Source organism: Marmota monax, unplaced genomic scaffold, assembly GCF_021218885.2.
Source record: "Marmota monax isolate L192 unplaced genomic scaffold, Marmota_monax_Labrador192_F-V1.1 WCK01_AAM20220418_F8-fsc00307, whole genome shotgun sequence".
In the NCBI taxonomy this organism is placed as follows: domain Eukaryota; kingdom Metazoa; phylum Chordata; class Mammalia; order Rodentia; family Sciuridae; genus Marmota; species Marmota monax.
The window spans coordinates 1957784-1981382 of NW_026695211.1; the positions used below are offsets into that span (position 1 = coordinate 1957784).

At 37.7% G+C, this 23599-nt stretch overlaps 1 protein-coding gene across 1 annotated transcript; it reads left to right on the forward strand.

Moving 5' to 3' along the window:
* The first annotated feature begins 11829 nt into the window (after window positions 1–11829).
* Prdx4 (peroxiredoxin 4) lies at window positions 11830–22550 on the forward strand. The gene is made up of 5 exons (XM_046430587.2): window positions 11830–12157; window positions 15501–15618; window positions 18440–18556; window positions 20383–20505; window positions 22325–22550. The coding sequence occupies exons 1-5, from the start codon at window positions 11914–11916 to the stop codon at window positions 22533–22535; spliced, it is 813 nt and encodes a 270-aa protein (XP_046286543.2). The 5' UTR covers window positions 11830–11913; the 3' UTR covers window positions 22536–22550.
* The last annotated feature ends 1049 nt before the right edge of the window (window positions 22551–23599 follow it).

Here is a 23599-nt window from a genome sequence, read left to right on the forward strand (position 1 = left end):
AAAAAAAATAAAATACTTGGGAATCAACCTAACAAAAGAGGTGAAAGACTTATACAATGAAAACTACAGAACCCTAAAGAGAGAAATAGAAGAAGATCTTAGAACATGGAAAAATATACCCTGTTCATGGATAGGCAGAACCAACATCATCAAAATGGCGATATTACCAAAAGTTCTCTATAGGTTTAATGCAATGCCAATCAAAATCCCAACGGCATTTCTTGTAGAAATAGAGAAAGCAATCATGAAATTCATACGGAAAAATAAAAGACCCAGAATAGCAAAAACAACTCTAAGCAGGAAGTGTGAATCAGGCGGTATAGCGATACCAGACTTCAAACTATACTACAGAGCAATAGTAACAAAAACAGCATGGTACTGGTACCAAAACAGGTGGGTGGACCAATGGTACAGAATAGAGGACACAGAAACCAATCCACAAAATTACAACTATCTTATATTTGATAAAGGGGCTAAAAGCATTCAATGGAGGAAGGATAGCATCTTCAACAAATGGTGCTGGGAAAACTGGAAATCCATATGCAACAAAATGAAACTGAATCCCTTTCTCTCACCATGCACAAAAGTTAACTCAAAATGGATCCAGGAGCTTGATATCAAATCAGAGACACGCCGTCTGATAGAAGAAAAAGTTGGCTACGATCTATATACTGTGGGGTAGGGCTCCAAATTCCTCAATAGGACACCCATAGCACAAAAGTTAATAACTAGAATCAACAAATGGGACTTACTCAAACTAAAAAGTTTTTTCTCAGCAAAAGAAACAATAAGAGAGGTAAATAGGGAGCCTACATCCTGGGAACAAATCTTTACTCCTCACACTTCAGATAGAGCCCTAATATCCAGAGTATACAAAGAACTCAAAAAATTAGACAATAAGAGAACAAACAACCCAATCAACAAATGGGCCAAGGACCTGAACAGACACTTCTCAGAGGAGGAAAAACAATCAATCAACAAGTATATGAAAAAATGCTCACCATCTCTAGCAGTCAGAGAAATGCAAATCAAAACCACCCTAAGATACCATCTCACTCCAGTAAGAATGGCAGCCATTATGAAGTCAAACAACAACAAGTGCTGGCGAGGATGTGGGGAAAAGGGTACACTTGTACATTGCTGGTGGGACTGCAAATTTGTTAGAGTCTGTAAACAAGTCTGGATGGCGCCTGGCAAAATGCCAGAGGGAGTGGTTTGTGAAGTAACACCAGCAAGCCATTAAGTGTGGAGATTTCTTATTGATTGACTAATGTATCTAGTTTATGCTAATTAAGATAAGCTGTGTGGAATGTATAAATACTGCTCCTGTCCTGCAATAAATGGCTGCTACTCCTGCTGTATCAATCTACACAAGTTGCTCGTCACTCCCCGGTTATTTTGCTGCAGCCGGACTGCGGCACAAATTGGTGCAGCCAATTTGGAAAGCAGTATGGAGATTTCTTGGAAAGCTGGGAATGGAACCACCATTTGACCCAGCTATTCCCCTTCTCGGTCTATTCCCTAAAGACCTAAAAAGAGCATGCTACAGGGACACTGCTACATCGATGTTCATAGCAGCACAATTCACAATAGCAAGACTGTGGAACCAACCTAGATGCCCTTCAATAGACAAATGGATAAAAAAAATGTGGCATTTATACACAATGGAGTATTACTCTGCATTAAAAAATGACAAAATCATAGAATTTGCAGGGAAATGGATGGCATTAGAGCAGATTATGCTAAGTGAAGCTAGCCAATCCCTAAAAAACAAATGCCAAATGTCTTCTTTGATATAAGGAGAGTAACTAAGAACAGGGTAGGGACGAAGAGCATGAGAAGAAGATTAACATTAAACAGGGATGAGAGGTGGGAGGGAAAGGGAGAGAGAAGGGAAATTGCATGGAAATGGAAGGAGACCCTCAGGGTTATACAAAATTACATACAAGAGGAAGTGAGGGGAAAGGGAAAAATAATACAAGGGGGAGAAATGAATGACAGTAGAGGGGGCAGAGAGAGAAGAGGGGAGGGGAGGGGAGGGGAGGGGAGGGGAGGGGGGATAGTAGAGGATAGGAAAGGCAGCAGAATACAACAGACACTAGTATGGCAATATGTAAATCAATGGATGTGTAACTGATGTGATTCTGCAATCTGTATATGGGGTAAAAATGGGAGTTCATAACCCACTTGAATCAAAGTGTGAAATATGATATATCAAGAACTATGTAATGTTTTGAACAACCAACAATAAAAATTAAAAAAAAAAAACAAATGTCCACCAGCTGATGAATTCACATATAAGATGTGGAATATCTTTATAAACTATTATTCACCCATAAAAAATACTGAAGTATTGACATGTGCTACAATATGGATGAATCTTGAAACATTGTGCTGCATGAAAGAAGCCATTCTCAAAACACCATATATTGTATGATTCCATTTATAGGAAATATCTAGAATAGACGGATCCATATAATCAGTACATTACTAGTTGTCAGATGACAGGAAGTAGGAGGAACAGAGTGACTGCTAAGAGGTAGGGGCTATCATTTGGGGATGATAGAGATGTTCTCAAATGAGTTAGTGGTAATCACCAAACAATAGTGAAAATACTAAAAACCACTGAACTATACACTTTAAAATAGTAGTTTATGTATATTAATTATAATTCAAAAGTACAATAATAAATGTATACGAAACTCATGCTTTGTGTGAGTAATTAATCAGGAACAGCTGAGCTAGGAGGTTCTGGCTTAGGGCTTCTCATGGGGCAGCAGTCAAGATGTCAGCTGTAGCAGTCATCAGAATCAACAGGAGCTGAGACATCTGCTTACAAAGTCGTACAGTCACAAATCTGGCAAAGTGAAGCTGGTAGTTCATAGGAGGCCTCAGTAGCCACATGAGCCTCTCCAAAAGAGGCTGGAGTGTCTTTATGACTTTGTAGATGACTTCTAGAATAAGAGAGGGACAAATCTTGCTTCCTCACTACCTCAAGCAATTAACAAAAACTTCAGAAAGCTAGACTATTTGAGAGTCCATGGCAGGAAATCATAACACATGGTAACTTTCTAGGTAGACAGAACCTATTTCTAGCCCTTTAAATATGAAAGAAAAGAGGCTCCTTTAAAATCCCACTAGTTTAAAGACCCTGCTTGAAGGGTGGCAAAGAAGCTCATACTGGAGGTGATCCTCCAAGAACAACAAGGAGATGACTAACTCAAGAGACAGCTGAAGGCAGGTACATATGGTGGGATCTGCATGTATCTAACACCTCAGAGAAGAATAGGATAAAGAGATATTGGCTTTCTCTCCTCTTTATTGCTCCCCACCTTCCTGATTTTTACTCCTGGCTCTCTTTTTCTTCCATGTTTCTTGATTTTCTTCTGTTTTGTTGGTTCTCTCCCTTCCTTCTTTCTCTTCTTCCTCCTATTCTTAACCACTTTCCCCAAGGAATATCCATTAAGAATGCAATAGGGGACTGGGGTTGTAGCTTAGTGGTAGATCACTTGCTTTGCATGCATGAGGCACTGGGTTCGAATCTCAACATCACATAAAAATAAATAAATAAAGATACTGTGTCCATCTACAACTAAAAAAAAAATTTGTAAAAAAAGAAGAAGAATGCAATGGTCCTCCGACTCAGGTTGTGGCCCTACTGGCAAAAGGAGGCTTTCTGAGGAAAAACTGGCCTCATAGAGTCCTTTTGTATACCATTTCCCCATTTTTATTCCTCATGTATAGCTTCATGCAATACATACATATACCTGCAAATGACCTATGCCTTAACAAGGATCTCCTACTTCCCTTTAATAACCAATTTCTCATCAATATTCTTATTAGTTATTTACCAGGAATAACGTGTGTGCCAGACACTCTTAATTATGGCTGGGAATACTATTGTGAGTAAAACAGACAGGGTCCCTTCCATTATTGTGTCCATAGCACAGAAATGTATAATAATCAACTTTGATATATATTAGAAAGGAAAAAGGCCAAAAATGATCTGGCTCTCATACTGACAAAAGAAACACAAAATTCTCATCCACCCCCAGACTGAAGACAGCACATTACAAAAAGGGTAGCCCACTGGAGCAACAATGAATTTGAACATCTAAATTTTAAGCCAGGTGCTGATTTCTAGCTTAGTACCCTTTCTTAGGTTCAAGTTTCTTTTTAAATAAAGAGGATACTTCATGTTACATGGTCCCAAAATTTCACCCATATCATAGGGTTCACCTTATCCCTACCAGTATCAAGATCTCCATCTTATTGTTTTTGAACATCTGAGATAATCATCTCCCTTCCTTAAACTACACATCTCTGCTCGGGATATTTCTTTACCTAGTTACACCCACCTCATCTTCAGGGACTCAAACATCAACTTCCTCAGAAAAACCTACCCTAACCACTAAGTCACCCACCCTTATGCTACCCCAGACTAACTCTTGTGTTCTATTTCATAGGTCCTCAGCAGCCTATAAGTTCCCTTTGTTGTATTTAGTTTATATTTAAACATTTATTTGACTACTAACTTCACATCCATGAGTGTCACTACAATTTTAGCTTGATAATTGTTGTGATGTGTTTGTTTTATTATTGTTGGTTCCCAATGACTGTATGGCACATAGCAAATGCCTAAGAAGTAGTCCCAAAAGTAATTAATCTAGGATCCTTTTTAGCAATTATATCTCTAAGAATATGGCCAGGATATACTATGAAGGGATGGTGTCTCGATCCAAGAATAAATGAGGTGATGACAATGTTAGGCAATAGGTCAGGTGTGTGAGGAAGACATGTGGGAATGGATGGGCCTCTCAGGACCCCTGGTATCACATCCCCTCTTTGCCAGTATAAATATGAATACCTACCTTATGGCTATACCCTTCACTGTATGTATGTATATATATATATACATATATATGTTGTAGATTAACATAATACATTTATTTTGTTGATATGTGGTATCGAGGACTGATCCTAGTGCTTTATACATACAAGGCGAGCACTCTCACACTGAGCTACAACCCCAGCCCTATACCCTTCACTTTAAAAAAAAATATGATTTTTTGCAAGATTTAAGTTTTTTATAGATTTTTTTAAAAGATTATTGTAAAACAAAAAAACATGTCCCTGGCTTATGAGACATGCTTGAAAGAGCCTTCTGGTCACTGGGCTCTCACTAACTCTAAGAAATGTAAATTGAGGTGAAAATCATGTTTGAAATTTCCCTTTTTCCTGTCCTCTGCCACTACCAAATCCCACTTACATATATAAATAATAAAGCAGCAAAACTCGTCCACATTGGTCTCTGAGTAACCTTCAATGTTCAAACAGTCTAGGACAACCATTCATTATTCTCTGCTTTATGGGCTTTTGCTGATCATACTACACTATCCTTACTCTTTTAAACTCCTATTTTTTAAACTGACTCTGATATTGTTTAATATGAATAAGAATAATAATGTTTTTACCAGAAACTTTATGAAGGCTTTACTTTTTATCTAAAACAGTAATGAATATTCATTAAACTCACAGTTTTTGTGTGTCACAAATTCAGGAGTGGCTGAGCTGGGGATTCTGGCCCACAGTCTCTCATGAAGCTGGCTGCAGTCAAGATGCCAACCAAGGCTAGAGTCATCAGAATCAACTGGATGAGAGGAAGCCTCAGTTTCATCCCAATGGGCCTCTCAAGGGGCTATTTAAATGTCCTCACAATCTGGTGGATGACTTCTTCTAGAATGAGAGAAGGACAACTGTTGCTTCCCCATTACCTCGAAAAAAAAAAAAAAAAAAGAAAGCTTCTTAAAGGCTGATATATCCTGTAAGTTAAGGATTATAGGAACTAATGCCTGGTTCACACAAGAAAAACCTGAAGGCTGTGGCTAAGCTGCTCCTAGCAGAAGGGACAATAAAATAACATAAATTGAAGTATCAGAAAATGCAGAAAAATCTGTTTCCAGGGAACTAATATGAACCTTATAAAGAAAGTGACCCAAGATGGTCTTAAAAGGAAAAATAACTAAGTTTGCCACCCAGAGGGGTAAAAAGACTCCAACACAGGGGAAGGCCACAAAAGGCCTCGGGACTAAGGAAGAGTCTAAGTGGACAGTCAGAGGAAAGTTGTTGGATGTGGCCAGAGCCTGAACTCTGAAGTCTCTAAAGGAGGCTGCAAATGTTCCCATAACAGTTTCAGATGAGGATTTCCTCCATAATATCAAGCCCAGGACCATACTGCAACTTTGCCACCCATACAAGGGTATGCCTTTCTCCCACAATGTCTGTGCTATCTGGGCCCCCATTAGAGGTCAGAAACAGTAGGTAAGCAAGTCAAGTTTACACATTGACACTTATGTGACTTGACTAACATTTGTGAGCACCTCTAGAATTTTAGCTATACAATAGCAGGAATGTGCCTATTTTTGTTACTACTGCTTCCAACGGCAGTGTCTAACACATAGTAGGTGTTCAAAAGAGTATTCCTGATCCCTCACACTATACACAAAAAGTACTCCAAATATAGTCAAACACCTAAATATAAAAACTATAACTATAAAATTCCTAAAAAGGAAACAAAGAGGGGCCAAGGACATAGCTCAGCTGGTAAAGTGCTTGCCTCACATGCACTGAGCCCAGGGTTCAAATCCCCAGCACCACCACCAAAAAAAAAGCACTAAAAAGTAAACACAGGTGTTTATTATCTTGTATTAAGCAATGACAACATATAAATGGACAATAAACACATAAAAAGATGCTTAAATATGGCACCAAAAGAACAAGCAACAAAAAATAGATGAATAAGGCTTCCTCAAAACTGAACTCTTACATCAAAGGACATTGTCAAGAAAGTGAAAAGATAACCTACAGAATTAAAGAAAATATTTGTAAATCATACATTTGACAAGGATTTAGTATCCAGAATATGTAAAAATTCTTATAGGCTAGGGGTAGAGCTCAGTGGTAGAGTGCTTCCCTAGCATGCAGGAAGCACTAGGTTGGATCCCCAGCACTGAAAAAAAAAAGAATAATTTTTTACAACTCAACAACAGAAAGAAAAACAACCCAATTATTAAATGGACAAAAGAATTGGGTAGACAGTCCTCCAAAGATAACATACAAATAGACAATAAACACATAAAAAGATGCTCAACATCATTAATCATTTAGGAAATGCAAGTCAAAATTACAATGAGATACAACCTTACACCCATGCAGATGACTTCAACCAAAAAAAAAATGAACAATGACAAGCACTGAAGAGGATAAGGAGATATATATATACACACACACACACACACACACATACACACACATACAGTACTGGTGTGAATGAGAAAATGGTGCAACTGCTGTGGAAAACACTTTGGGAGAACCTCAAAAAGTTAACCATATGGCCTAGAAATTCCAGTGTAGGTATATACCCAACAGAACAGAAAACATGTATTCACATACTTACACATCAATGTTCATAGCATCATCATTATTCATAAAAAATCTAATAGTATAAATAACTCAAATATATATCAATTTATGAATGAATAAAAATTGGTATATCCAACAATGGAATATCATTCAGTCATAAAAATGAGTGGAGGACTAATACAGGCTATAAAAATGAACCTTGAAAACATTAAGCTTAAGTGAAAGAAGCCACACACAAAAGGACAAATATCGTATTAACCTCCTTACATGAGGTACATAGAGTAGTCAAATTCAGAGACGGAAAGTAGAATGTTGTTTTCGAGGGCCAGAAGGGAGGAATAATTAGGAATTTTTGTTTGACAGGTACAGTTGTAGTTTGGGAAGATGAAAATTTTCTGGAGGATGGATGGTGGTGAAAAATGCATAATAGTGCAAATGTACTTAATGCCACTGATCTGAACATTTAAAAATGGTTAAAGTGGCAATACCTATATCTATATATCTATTATCTATATCTATATCCATATCCTTTATAAAAGGAATAAGTCCCAATACATGACACAACTTAGGCAAACATCGAAAGCATTATGCTTAAGTAAAAGAAACCAGACACAAAAGGCTACATATTGTATGACTCTATATGAAATGTCCAGGTAAAGCAATTAGAAAAAGAGAGGAGTTTAGTTGTTGCCAAGAGATGAGGGAAGGAGAGAATTGGGATTGAGTAATAAGCAAGTAGATTTTTCTTGGCAGGGGCGGGGGTCAAAAGATATGTTCTACAATCAGATTCTAGTGATATAAAAAGAACACTGTGATTATACTAATAACCACTTAATTTTCCTCTAAAAAGGAAAAACCTGTTTTGTTAATTTTATCCTCAATAAAAATTTGGACAAAAAGTCTTCCTCCAGAAAGAGTTACCTAAGCATAAGTTATGACCTAGTCTCAGAAGTCAAAAAACATTACTTCTGCCATATTCATTAGAAGTGAATCTCTAAATCTGGCCTGCATTCAAAGTTAGGCTTTTACATTTATCCTATCATTTCAGTTTCACAACATGGGGGGAAAGTATTAATGCCTTCCCTCTGCGGATAAAGAAATTGAGGTTCAGGGAGGTTAAATACATTTCACAAGGCCAACAAGTGATAGAACTCAGATTTGAACCTAGAAATGCTGACCTCACAACCTATGCTCATAACTGCCATCAGTGATGGTTCTTAACCAGATATGCCCATTTGTGAAACCAAAGATGCTTGAGGGCCCCCCAAGTATCTGTTAAATTACATTTCTGGGGCTATAAGTTCCAGCATTTGACTATTTTTAAACTCCTCAGGTGTGTCTGAGGTATACCCTGGGTTTACAGCCACCCCTGTGTCTAAAGGGTTTGTATTATTATTATTATGGGTAACTGACTCCAGCTAGATGGTAAGTGCCTTGAAGGCAAGGCCCCTACCTCAAGCTTCCTATAGATGTTCCTGTGACAGCACAATGCCTGCACAAATTTTATTGGATGAAAGGGTTCAGAGCAACTGCCACTCAGAATGTTGGCTTCCAAGGGGTTCCAATGGGACATGGAGTAGGTACCAGGGAGCTGGCCAACCTGGTCACTCTCCCCAGTGGGCAGAGGGTTCACTGGGGCCCACTTGGTGGGTAGTTCCTGCTACCAATTGGGGCATCTCAGCTGAGGCCAGGGCAAAGAGGTATAGGGAGATAAAGTTCTCCCCAAGTGTTCCAAGGAATTCCCAGGTGCAAACTCAGGGCCTAGAATTCACTAAGGCTTGCGACTGTCCAACAGTCACCATGGATCACCGGGGCCGACCACGGAGCATAGGCCTGAACCGAATTGCTGGGACCCAGGTCCGAGCCCCCCGGGCACCACTTCCCTTGTATGTGGAACAGGAGGCCAGGGAAGGAGAAGAATGGGAGCGTGAGCTACCTCGTCAGAGGGCTCCTATCTGTGCACCCCCAGAAAGCGAAGAACTGCCAGAAAATGTTATGAGTAAGTACATCCTCTCCCTCCCCCAGCACCAGGGGCCCTGCCTTCATCTTTTTCATCCTTTGCTGGCGGGAAACAGGGCCTTGAAGCAGAAAACAGAGCATACCAGGGGAAGAAACTGGGCAAGGGATGAATTTGGAAAGGGCAGATTTTCCATCTACCTCAAAGGACTGTCAATATATTTGAAAGCAAGTTGAAACTAATACAGACTGTTTGGAATATTAGAAGTTATTTGCAAAATAAGTGCTTACAATATCAAATGCTTACTCTGTACCAGTCCTTTGGGAAACAATGACCAAATCAATGTTGACTTTGGCCTCAAGGAGCTCATACTTTAATAGAAGACAAACTCTTTTGTGGGTTTCAGAAAGATGACAAGAACTCCCAGAAAGACAAATGGAGCCCTAAAGACATAAATGTTGCTGATGGCTCCCCTCCTTCTGGTATATGCTGTTTCTTTTCCCCTGTCCTCACCTTCCATCCCAGCCAACTGTTGGCTGATGGATTAAATGCTAGAAGATGTAACCAAGGAGTCCTGGGAACTTTTCTGGAACTTTTCAAGTTTTACTTTTGTTTTGCTGCTGGACACTGAACCTACTTCTTGGTGGGAATGCTCTCTACCACTGAGCTACACCCCCCAGCCCAAGTTTTAATGTTAAAAAAAAAAATACACACCTGAGACAGCTTAGGTCGCGAAACTGCCTGTTTGCCCTGTAGTTTCTTTGCTTCCAGAAGAGAAGAAATGGTCTAGAGATACTGCTTTTCAGGTTAGCCCTTTTTTCCTCCAAGTTTTCCCTGGATTGAAAAGGGCTATGACTAGAGAGGACAATCATGGCACTGCTTAGTCAGATCACTGCAAAGTAAAGAAGAAGAAATATCTATTATAGGAATACAATGCAAGCCATTCAAGATCCATGATGCATGGAGTGGAACGGTGTTGCAATGGGGAGGCTTTGTGAAAGAATGAGAGGGTCTAACACAGTACTGAGGGCCTGACACTGGAGGTGGATCACCTTAAAGGTGGGAAGCCAGTCACCGGCCAAGTCTGGTAGGAAGAGAAAGGTGTAGAAGAGTAAATGTGACTAACAGCGCCGATAGTGCGAGGCCAGTCACAACAATGACTCACCAGCAAATTTTTGTGGAAAAGACGGGCCTAGAAAGTGCTGAGGGTGGGAGAATGGGAGAGTGAGATGGTGGGAGAGCGAGATGGTGGGAGAGCTGTCACAAGGTGACAACAAATCTGCAGAGCCTGTGCCTGCCCCCAGAGCACAGACGCAAACCTTAGGTGGAGGGTGGAGCTTGCAGCGGGGAATCCTTGGTGGGTGAGGAGGGCGGGAGAGAGGCCAAGGGTGGGTAATGGGGTAATTGTCAGAAGCTGTGCTGGGAAAAGGGCTGTTCTGGGAAATTTTCCAGTCTTGATTTTAAAAAGAAAGACATTTTTGAGACAAGATTAAGTCATCAAAAACTGCCTGTCCTTATCTGCTGAAGGAGAGTAAATGGTTAGATTTATCTCCTTCAAGTTTTCCCAGGATTTAAAAGAGCTGCAGGGGAGAGTTATGACACTGTTCACACAAATCACTTCAAGGAAAACAAGAAAATGTCTATTAGATCTCAAAACTTTTTCTTCCTGTCTGAAACTTTGTACTCTTTCACCTGTATGCCCTTACATCCTTCACCCACCCAAGTCTCTGGTAACCAGCATGATAAACACAAACAATAATAATGTATACTTCAAAGCAGCAGAGTATGCGGGGCTCAGTGGTGAATTCCTGTAATCCCAGCGACTCTCGGGAGGCTGACAGGAGGATCGCGAGTTCTAAGCCAGCCTCAACAACTTAGCGAGGCCCTAAACAACTCAGGAAGACCTTGTCTCTAAAATATTAAAAAGCGCTGGGGATGTGGCTCAGTACTTAAGCACCCTTGGATTCAATCCCCAGTACCTCGGAGGGGGGGACAGTAAATTTTAAATGTTTCACCACAAAACTAAAAGGTAAATGAGGGGATGAATATGTGCATTTGTGCATTTGTTTAACTCAGTCATTCCAAATTAAACCCAATTTCAATTTGTCAATTGAAATTATAAGTGACTTTTTAAAAAGTCCATTAGAAATATAAAATGCAAGCCGTTTACAGGCATGTAGCTTCGTTTCAACCTTTGAATGGACAGTGTGCAGTGGTGAGGACCTGTGGAAGAGATTGGCGTGGAAGTATGTCTAAAATAATGCTAACAGCGGGACCCTGGTAAGGCGAGTCAACCGCCGCCTAGAGGCAGCCGTAACACAATTGACAAAGCTCTCCTGGGCCCGCCCCAAAGCGCGTGCACAAAGGCTAGGGGGCGAGAGGGCGGGGTCAGCGCCCACGTGGCGGGGGGGGCGGAGTGGGGCGGAGCAAGTCTCGCGAGGCCGCGCCCTAACTCGCGCGGGTGCGGTTGTAACTGCCAGCGGCGGGAGAAGTGGCACTCGAGCTGAGAGACGTGATTTTTCGCTCGCTTGGTTATGGAGGTGCTGCCGCCGCGGCTTGTAGCCGCGAGGTTTCCGGCTCCTGGATGGAGCCGCAAGCTGCTTCTGCTGCCGGTGGTGCTGTTCCTGCTGCCGATCGGGGCTCTGAGGGGCTTGGAGACGGAGAGGCCCCGGACCCGCGAAAAAGAGTGCCACTTCTACGCTGGTGGACAAGTGTATCCCGGGGAGGCGTCCCGGGTATCAGTCGCAGACCACTCCCTGCACCTAACCAAAGCCAAGAGTAGGTGGTGCTTTCGAGGGTAGGAGTGGGGATGGGGAGAGCCCAAAGACACGTGTACCCTGCCTACAGATGCTACCCCGTGGTTGGGGGGGGGCGGTCTAAAGTTGGGCGGCACCCCCTGGACAATGTCAGGGCCCTGGATCCTGGATCTGCCTGTTCCTCTCCTTGGGCAGGAAGTTGGAGGGGTGTGCCAGTTGTGGAGAAAGGGATTTTTCCACCGATGAGATTTTGGAAGAGATAATGGTTACCCCAAAAGCCGCAGATGAGGGAAAGAGGGTGGCCCAAAGGGGGACTTGAGGATATTGTGCAAACTAAAACACTTCCTCAAACATCGTAAAGTGCCTGCAGCATGTCCAGTCTCTTTTCAAGTACTGTTTCAGGGGAAAAGTACATTGATAGGCTGAATAATGATTCACAGAAAGTTTAGTCAAACAGAAAAGTGGCTAAACAAAGTGTTCAGAAGGTCAAATATTTCATTTTTCTTCCTTTATCTTTTGCTGTTGTATCTTACAAAGAAGATTATTAAAAACCATCTTCCCCGAAAGCCACGTAGTCAGTTCATGGGTATTGTTCGTGTTTCTCAGAAAAGAACTGTTATAGTTTGTACTTAGGAGGGGGAAGGAGGGAAAAGAAGGTTGGAAGTAACACATTTGAGTTCATGATAAATCTCGAGGCAAATTTGTGTCCTGCCAATTTGGCTTTTGATTATTTGCATTTCTGTCCTGTGTACAAAGCTAATGGACACTTTCAGGAAGGACACGTCAGACTAAGTAGATAACTCAGAAAGCTGGGGCCTGCTGCATCTGGACATTAAGATTAGCCAAAAAGAAGTATCCTGGGGATACTGATATCTTTTACTTGCTTTTCAAGTAACCTCCTTTTCCTACGGATCATTTGACATTCTGTAGGTGTGTATTTGGTTTTTGTGGTTGCTACAGTATGTTCTTTGGCAGCATTTAGTGAAAAAAAGTAATGCTTCACAGTTGTGAATCCCGGAGATAAATGGGATGTTTTTAGGACTTAGGATGGAGTGGGAGTAATTGATAAATGAGAAAAACTGTTTTGCCTTCTTAAACATTTGTACGTCTTTCATACTGAAAGTTAAATACTTTGGGATTTTTGTTTCTAGAAAGCCAGTCTTGCACTTTTAAAATCATATTTTCAAGTCCCATTGGTGTCACTTGCCTGGGAAGACATTTTGAAATATGTCAGGCAATTAAGTGTTTACTTACAGTACATATATTGTCCATAGAAAACAAATCCAAATCCACTCTAAAGCCTCTTATGGAAGCAAAAAAAAAATTAGTAGTAATAGCTTTCCCTTTACCAGCAAACATTTTCAAATTATATGTATTTTTATATTTCTGGGTCCTGTGTAGAATTATCTAGAATTAGAGATAAAGGACTTTTATTCATAAAAAGGGATATATTATGGATATTTTTAAGGTCATATTTTAATATTACTTTTAGTAACAAAAACTTCATAACTTACTGTTTCCTTTCATGAACAAGGGGAAAAAGGGGGTACAACACAACATGAACCAAATTTGTTTTAAAAAATACTGGAAGGTAAGACATCAAAATGTTAACAATAGTTAGGTTGATAGGGTTATGGAGAGAGGGAATTTAAATATTTTTTGGTTTTGGTACCAGGGATTGAACCCAGGGGCACATAACAACTGAGCCATATCCCCCAGCCCTTTTTATTTTTTTATTTTGAGACGGGATCTCACTAGGTTGTTTAAAACCTTGCTAAATTGCTGAGGCTGACTTTGAATTCATCATCCTCCTGCCTTAGCCTCTCCAGCTTCTGGGATTACATGAATGCATCACCATGCCTGGTTATATATTCTTTATACTTCTCTGCATTTAACTAAAATACTTGTAAGTTATATAATTTATATTCAGGATATTTAATTGTTTTTAATAGATGCAAAGAGTTACTCTGGAAATTCCATTTGTAGATTTTAGTAAAAAAGCAAAATTTCCAAAATCAATTTTCAGACAAAAAACATTTTCCCAATATGGTTTTCCTAATATTCTAAAATCATTAAGGAGTGTCACTGTGGTACATCATTAGAATTATCATAACCTCTCACTTGAGTGGTAATTTAAGTAATGTATATAAGCAAATATAGTTCTAGCTAATTCTCTCTTCTGGCCTTTACCTAATCAGATCAGGATTATTAAATAAAGTAGGCTGCTGGCTCAAGGTAAGTAATTGCATGTTATATGTTAACTTCACAGAGACATTAATCTTCAGTTTGTCTCATTTCAGAGTAACCATAAATGCTCAGTGTTATACAAAAGTCTAAGCCTTATTTCTAGAAATTTTAGTCAAACTTGGAAAATCAAATATTGACTTCATTGTATGTGTTGGTTCTCAAAGTATAAGTGCTATCCATATGAAGGTACATTATTATCAAAGGGTGTTGGCTAGGGTTACAGTATGCTGTTACAAGAGAGTAGCACTAACCAGTTTCCATCAGGCCACTTGAAACCTGTTCAAGGGGGTCTTTTTTTCCAAAGTCCTCTAGGAAAATTATCCCGTTGTCTGGGGTTGTCCACTTCTGGCCTGATATATTTGCACATTTCTCCTCCTTGAGTGTAGCCCTGCCTGCAGCAGATCCTCCCTGTGTATCTGAGAAGCTGGACAAACTAAATTAGTACATCTGAAAGACTGCCATTATAGGAAAGAAAATCTAATGATTTGAATTTAGGAAGTTGATAACGTTGTGGGGGGAAGTTATAGTGAAATATCCAGTAAGATATAGTGCAGGGATGAAATGTAGAAAAAAAGGGTTTATTTTCATTAACCCCCCAACTAAAATGTAGCATTTCCTCCCATTATGGATGTCAGCAACAAACCACATTACCATCAGCAGTACTTGCTTGTAACCGCTGCCAATGTAATCAGATATTTTCATGCTATGTTATGGTTATTACAGGAATCCTAAAACATTTACATTCATTATTTTATCATTAGATAATCATTAGATCTCTTTCAGATCTTGCAGCTTAAGATAAAATAGCACATGTATTACTATATCACCAATTTTTAAATATTTTGATAGTTGCATTTCACTGTAATTCGTTTTCTTTACAATTCTATGTATTTTATATAGTCAGTAACTCTAAGTTGTAAGAAGTCTGTAAGCTTCACCAGACTGTCAATGAAGTCCAAAGGTTTAGAAGCTCTAATTTTTAAGGATTTTTCTAAAGACATCCATTTGCTATTCTGTCAGCTTCCTGTTTTATAAAATACCATGTTTTTTTCTTTCTTTCTTTCTTTCTTTCTTTCTTTCTTTCTTTCTTTTCTTTCTTTCTTTTCTTTCTTTCTTAGTTTCCAAGCCAGCACCTTATTGGGAAGGAACAGCAGTGATAAATGGAGAATTTAAGGAGCTCAAATTAACAGATTATCGTGGAAAATACTTGGTCTTTTTCTTCTACCCACTTGATTTGTAAGTAATAACTTGTAAATAGCAACTAGTAAAAATAGTCAACCATTCATCATTCAAGAACATCAACTAAGAATTTTTTTAGCTGTTGGTTCTTTTAAAAATAAGCCAATTGAGGAATTTATTCAAAAAGATAACATCTACATTTCAGTCATAATCCATTTTCCTAAATAAATTTTTACTCACATATACCTATATAGTATTTTCATAATGGAATAATTAGAGAAAAGCTGCAATATATTCATTAAGCTACACATACTATGGCAAGAAAGTGGACTGATAATATTTTAGAAGGCAGTTAGTAGCAAGATTCATGCCATAATTCTGCTTAATGGTTTTACCATTTTTATTCGTTGCTGTATCTGTTCCTTTCCTGTGATTTGAACACTTGCCTGAAAATATTAATATAATAGCTATTAATATGTTATGGTTCTTATAGGATTTTTTTCTTTAACTCTATGGTAATGTTTGTGAATGATCAGAAAATTGACTTCAAGTAAATACTCTTGTAGTTCTATCCTCATCAAGATCTTTAATTTGAAAACTACTACTCTTGAGTATTTTTCAAATCCCATGGAAGTCAAAAGAAACCAGAGAGTTATCCTAACCTCGATCGTTTTTTTAACCTGAATTTATTTTTTGGTTACAAAAAGTAAAATACTCCTCTATCTTTGCCACTGTGCCTTTTTCCATTAGGACTAATATGAATTATGTAAATGAAAATTAAACTTGGGTTGGGGGTGTAGCTCAGTGGTAGAGCACTTACCTCATAAGCACAGAGCCCCAGCACCACAAAAAAAATTACTTTCAGAGAGAGTACACTTAAACTCATTTCTGCAGATTTTTTTCTAGCCAAAGTCCAGCAAATTTTTCTTTAAATTTTAAATAGTAAATATTTTAGCCTTTTGATAATCCCAGTGCTCAACTTTACCACTGTAGCTCACAAGCAACTATAAACAAAACATAAATGCAGAACTGTTGCTCTGCTGCATTGAAAAAAGCTGGATTTGGCCTGTGGACCAGTTTCCCAACCCCTACACAAAGCCAAATAGGAAGAATTCTCATAAAAATTAGTACATTATGACTAAAATGAGTTATCTTTCTAATCAATTTGTACAACTAGCTAAAAAGAATAAGGTAATTTTCCACAGAGACCAGAATTAGAAATATTAATAAATATAAAAAATTATAGACCTTCTAAATTTAAGTTGTTATAAAGCCAGAAAGCTAATATACATGTTAAATGTATAAAATATTAACCCTGAATTTTGAGATCAGTCTTATATATGCTTTGTTTCCCTAGTGTTATTTAAAACTCCATAATAAATAAAGCATACCTCATTACAGCATAATATTCACAATGGTCTTCTGGGGTAAGGAGCTAAGATAGGTTCTTCCTGTTGTTTCTGTGTAATGCCAGTCTGGATCTAGTAAGAAAAGGAAGCTTTCTGGGGCATTTGCCATGGTCTATATGGCAGGAGTAAAGTCACATGTAACCCTTCAGTCTGTACCAGGGTGTTTTTTGTTTTGTTTTTGTTGTTGTTGTTGTTGTTTTGTTTGTTTGTTTGTTTTTTGTTTTTTTGCTGTCTTCACTAAGAACTAAGGAAAATGTGTTTCTAGGTAGTATTTCTTGGGATGATACGAAGGAAGGCAAAGAGGGGTTACCTTTTAGATAATATTAAAAATACATAATACTGCCCAGGTTTCCAGGGACATAATCCTAGATTAGAACTGACTTCTTTCACATGGAAGCACTATGCCTAAACAACTGAAACATTTTAAAATCCCGTACTGGGTTCAGTTAGGAACTTGTCCTGAGTCTGTGTTTTCCAAACTTTTGGCCATGACACACAGCAATATATTTTTCATTACCACCAAATACATACATATATAGAGTAACACTCAGTCTATATACACCAGCATAGCCATGCTTGTTGTTAAAACATTGAAAGACTTCCATACTAAGTGGTAAATAGCCACTTGCCCAACCTCCTTCCCAAGTTGACCCTTCCACCTGATCTCGTTCAGAAAATTTCAAAGCTAAAGCCAGCTCCAAGTTAAGGTTGTTAAATATTTTGAATGTCACTGCTGAACACAGACATATTTATGCATTTATATAAACATGTATGTGTTTTCTAACTTACCCTTACTGTGTATGATGTATTCCCATATTTACTGTTTTATTTCACTTTTTTAATGTTTATTGGAACTCACTAAATTAGATTAAGGAGTCCCTACCACAGTTGGAAAAATACTACCTTAGGTAATATTCTCTAATCATGCACTTCTCACCCATGACAGAATTAAGGTGTAAAATCCCTGGCTCTGCAGGACTGGGAGACAAGGTGGAAGAAGACCTGTCTCAAAGGGATCAGGGAAACTGGAGAACATTGCCTCATCTACAGAATACAGTAGATGCATCTGACTCACAGTTTGGTTTTAGGAATGTAAAAAAACAATAATGAAATGATGTAAAATTTGTATAGATACCTTGGAAGCTATAATAAATACAAATTATTATTAAATAAAAGGTAATGAAATGGGGGTGCTGCTATAAGTGAGAATGGAATATTGGTTGATCACTGAGCCATTGAGTTATAAGAAGAAAGTTTGAGATGTAATTATGAACCCTGTGATATATATTTATTAAATATTTGATGAAATGGAAAATCTTTTGGACTATTTCATCTTGAGAAGACCCATGTATGAAATTGTTCTTAAAGTGCATTTTTATTTAATAAAGGTGTTTGTAGAAATTGTCATGTGAAAATTCAGGTATATGGTTATTTTGAGAATACTAAATTATATTTTTTTTAACTTTCAGCACATTTGTGTGTCCAACTGAAATCGTCGCCTTTGGTGCTAGAATTGATGAATTTAGAGCTATAAATACTGAAGTGGTGGCATGTTCTGTTGATTCGCAGTTTACCCATTTGGCCTGGTCAGTATTTTGCATTTATATTTGTAGGAAGAGAGAATGGATTTAAATCATGGGCAGATAAATACTAACATGATATCATGCAATTTATCAGATATGGATAAATACTTATTAGGTATTATAGATATATGATAAATATTTATCAGATTTTTTCAGGAATAGATTTATCTGCATAATACAATGAGTTACTAGTTCCATGAAGTTCTTGTAAAAATGCTTAAGAATTGTATAGGACACTTCAAAATTGGGGAGAAGTTAAATGTAATAGTTATGATTTCCACAGCAAAAACTACTAGATTGTATAATTACTTTGTTTTGATCAATTGGGTAACCTTAATCTAGAGAAATAAAATCTTTAAAATATGCCACTTTTCTGTTAACAGTCCTCTGTTATGGTAGGTCAAACTCCCAATAGCTTTTTATAATTTTTAAGAAGCAATAATTTGGGACTGTGGCTCAGTGTAAGGCACTGGGTTCAATCCTCAGCACTTCATAAAAATAAAATAAAGGTATGTGTCCACCTACAACTAAAAAATATATTTAAAAAAAGAAGCAATAATTTTTAAAAATTTTACAAAGTAATTTTTAAAATGCATTAATCATGAAAGGATGTTCTACCTAACTGCAAAGAACTGCAAATTAAAATAACAAGTGATGACATTTCTTTCGGTCTGACTGGCCAGTATTTAACAGATTGAAAAAAATTCATGCATTGTTGACAAAGATGTGCAGAAATGGCACTCACACAGTCAATTCATTTCTGGAGAGCAGTTTGGCAACATGTCTCAAATTTGAAACATGATGTGGGTTTTTAAGATCCACAATTTTGGGCTCAGAATTTTGTGTATAATAAAAATCATTCAGAATTTTTTGGTTTTAAAACTTAAAGTTACAAATTCAAACAGAAGTTTTTCTCCACTTACAATTTTATTTATATACACATTTATCACATATATGTGTATGAGTATATATGTATAACAAATTTTAATTGGTTGGAGAGCTGCAATAACTCCCCTTGAGTTATTTTAAAATGCAGATACATATTTAATATATTTTCTCAAGTATCTGCTTTCAGACAAACCTCAAATAAGTAATGCTAATATGACAAATTCTTTTAAATATTATACAGAGCTTAATATTCAAATATATACTGATTATTTCTTTTTTTTAAATAGTGCTGGGGATTGAACCCAAAGTCTTGAACATGCTAGGCAAGCGCTCTACCACTGAGCCATATCCCCAGCCTGATTATTTTGTAATATCTACAGGCTTATTTGTTTCACCAGTTTAATGATTCTAAATCTTCTAGGATTAAAAGTCACGTCCACAATGAAAAAGTTATGTCATACTATATGTCTTCCTATTAGGACACCAGCCCACAATCCCTGTGATTTCAGGTTACAGAATATTTAAATCTGGGTATTGATGTATCTGATATTATGACTAACTTCCTTAATTCTAAGGAATCAGTTCTATGGTTATGCTTATGACAGTGCATATCCTTTGGTCTATCTGTTCGACTTATCAGACAAGTGTACAGAAATGATAGACTACAAGGACGTTTCCAGCAATGTTTATTAAAAAAATCCAGTCTAATGTCAATAGAGATGTATAAAATACATACATTAAAAATGTGTTTTATATGTCTATATTTAGTGCTTAAAGGATATGAATATATTGAGGAAAAAGGCAAGAAAACAAAGTATATTAGCCTGTTTTAGAGAGAGAATATATGTATGTGTGTACATGCATATGCAGAGAAAGAATGGTCACTGTTTTAGTTATGTCATTTGCTTAGCTCTAAGAAGTAAATGTTCTGTTTGTTGCAGGATTAATACCCCTCGAAAGCAAGGAGGACTTGGATCAATAAGATTTCCACTTCTTTCAGACTTGAACCATCAGATCTCAAAGGACTATGGTGTATATCTGGAGGACTCTGGCCACACTCTTAGGTAGCTTATATTAAGAAAAATTCAAGTACATTTATAATCCTCTGGAAATTGATTTTTTTTTTTTTACAAGTTAGAAGATATAAACTTTGATCAAGTAATATTATTTTTGTTCTATTTGTAGAAATGTTGTAGATACCCTTAACTATTATAGTGCATATGCTGTTAGAGATGGAAGTTTATTTAGAGATATTTGACCAACCCTTATTAATAAAAAAGACAGATTCATAGAGTTCCATGATCTTAAACAAAGTTATATAATTAGTTAATTGCAGAGCCCAGGCTTGAATCCATGTCCCCCAACTCCTTTTCCATTTCTCTTTTCCTTTTTTACAAACTGACTCTAGTAATTTGTTTTCTAAGTACAACTATAGTTAATTAGCAAATCTGTGTCTTTAGAATGGGAAAAATTAAGGCAGTATCTTACCCAGTAGCTCTCAGTGGGTTACTTGGGCTAACAAATGCTAATAGAATTCTATGAAAAACATCAATTTTGGCCTAAAAAACAGATGTACTTTTGTTGTAATTAACTTGCTTATTTGCTTTGAAGTGTCAATTGTTTTTTAATGTTTTATGTGGAAAGGTATTTTAAATCCTGTTTTTTTTTTTAATTTTTTTTGTAGTTGTAGATAGAATGCCTTTATTTTTTAATATTTTGTAGTTGTAGATGGACACGATATATTTATTTATTTTTATGTGGTGCTGAGGATTGAACCCATTGCCTCACACATTCAAGGCAGACACTCTGCCATTGAGCTACAATCCCAGCCCCAGAATGCCTTTGTTTTATTTATTTATTTTTATGTGATGCTAAGGATCAAACCCAGTGCCTCACACATGCAAGGCAAGTGCTCTGCCACTGAGCTACAGCCTCAGCCCTTAAGTCCTGTTTTTATAACAGCTTTAAAAAGTATACAATCAAGTGGGTTTTAGTATATTCAGAGTTGTGCAACCATCACCACAATTTTAGAACATTTTCTTTTTTAAGAACATTTTCATTACTCTGAAAAGAAGCCCTATACCCATTAGCAGTCCCTCCCTATTTCCCCCAACCTCCTTCCCTGAGCCCTAGGCAAGCACTAATCTACTTTGTCTTTTACTTCTTATTCTGAATACTTCATATAAATGGAATCCTACAATATATGCCCTTTGACTACCCTCTTTCACTTGGCATACTGTTTTCAATGTTCATAGTATGTATTGCTACAGGTGGTTTCTCTCATTTTTGTACTTGCCAAATCCTTAATGTTTTTTGCTTTCATAAAATCTATTATTAAGTTGACTCCCAAAGAGTAACTATGCTGCTAAAGACTGAGAGTTTTAACATTTAGGATTATTTGAACATTGATCAAGTAAAATGATCTAATACCGTATTAGCTGTTTTATTTGTATCATTTCTTTTTAATTATTTATTTCTAACTATTACATTTCAAAGTCAAAAGCAAATTTTTTAAAAACATTTATTTTTTTAGTTGTAGTTGGACACAATAACTTTATTTTACTTATTTATTTTTATGTGGTGCTGAGGATTGAACCCAGGGTCTCACACATGCTAGGCGAGCACTCCACCACTGAGCCACAACCCCAGCCCTCAAAAGCAAATTTTTAAAACTATCATTTAACAGTGACAATCCCAAATTATACAGCAGATGAGGGAAAGTGTGTAGGGGTGAGCGAGAGTGTGTACCAGTAGAGTAGTGAATAGGTAGTGTATTTTGGGGTCTGTATAGCATCCTTCTATGTGGATGGTACAGGGATTCACATTAACTAATACTTAACTGAAAAGAAATGGTCTTACCCCTATCACTCTTGTCTTTCATAGAGGCCTCTTTATTATTGATGACAAAGGAATCCTGAGACAGATTACTCTGAATGACCTTCCTGTGGGTAGATCAGTGGATGAGACACTACGTTTGGTTCAAGCATTCCAGTATACTGACAAACATGGAGAAGGTACCCTTATTTTCTTTTTTTTTTTTTTTTTTTTTTTAATTTTTTATTGTGGGTTGTTCAAAACATTACAAATTTCTTGACATATCATATTCCACACTTTGATTCTAGTGGGTTATGAACTCCCACCTTCACCCCATACACAGATTGCGGATTCACTTCAGTTACACATCCATTGATTTACAAATTGCCATACTAGTGTCTGTTGTGCTCCGCTGCCTTTCCCATCATCCACCCTCCCCCCTCCCCACCTCTCCCCTCCCCTCCCCTCCTCTCTCTCTACCCCCTCCACTGTATAACCCTGAGGGTCTCCTTCCATTACCGTGCAATTTACCTTCTCTCTCCCTTTCCCTCCCACCTCTCATCCCTGTTAAATGTTAATCTTCTTCTCCTGTTCTTCGTCCCTACTCTGTTCTTAGTTACTTTCCTTATATCAAAGAAGACATTTGGCATTTGTTTTTTAGGGATTGGCTAGCTTCACTTAGCATAATCTGCTCTAATGCCATCCATTTCCCTGTAAATTCTATGATTTTGTCATTTTTTAATGCAGAGTAATACTCCATTGTGTATAAATGCCACATTTTTTTTATCCATTCGTCTATTGAAGGGCATCTAGGTTGGTTCCACAGTCTTGCTATTGTGAACTGTGCTGCTATGAACATCGATGTAGCAGTGTCCCTGTAGCATGCTCTTTTTAGGTCTTTAGGGAATAGACCAAGAAGGGGAATAGCTGGGTCAAATGGTGGCTCCATTCCCAGCTTTCCAAGAAATCTCCATACTGCTTTCCAAATTGGCTGCACCAATCTGCAGTCCCACCAGCAATGTATAAGTGTACCCTTTTCCCCACATCCTCGCCAGCACTTGTTGTTGTTTGACTTCCTAATGGCTGCCAATCTTACTGGAGTGAGATGGTATCTTAGGGTGGTTTTGATTTGCATTTCTCTGACAGCTAGAGATGTTGAGCATTTTTTCATGTACTTGTTGATTGACTGTATGTCCTCCTCTGTGAAGTGTCTGTTCAGGTCCTTGGCCCATTTGTTGATTGGGTTGTTTGTTCTCTTATTGTCTAATTTTTTGAGTTCTTTGTATACTCTGGATATTAGGGCTCTATCTGAAGTGTGAGGAGTAAAGATTTGTTCCCAGGATG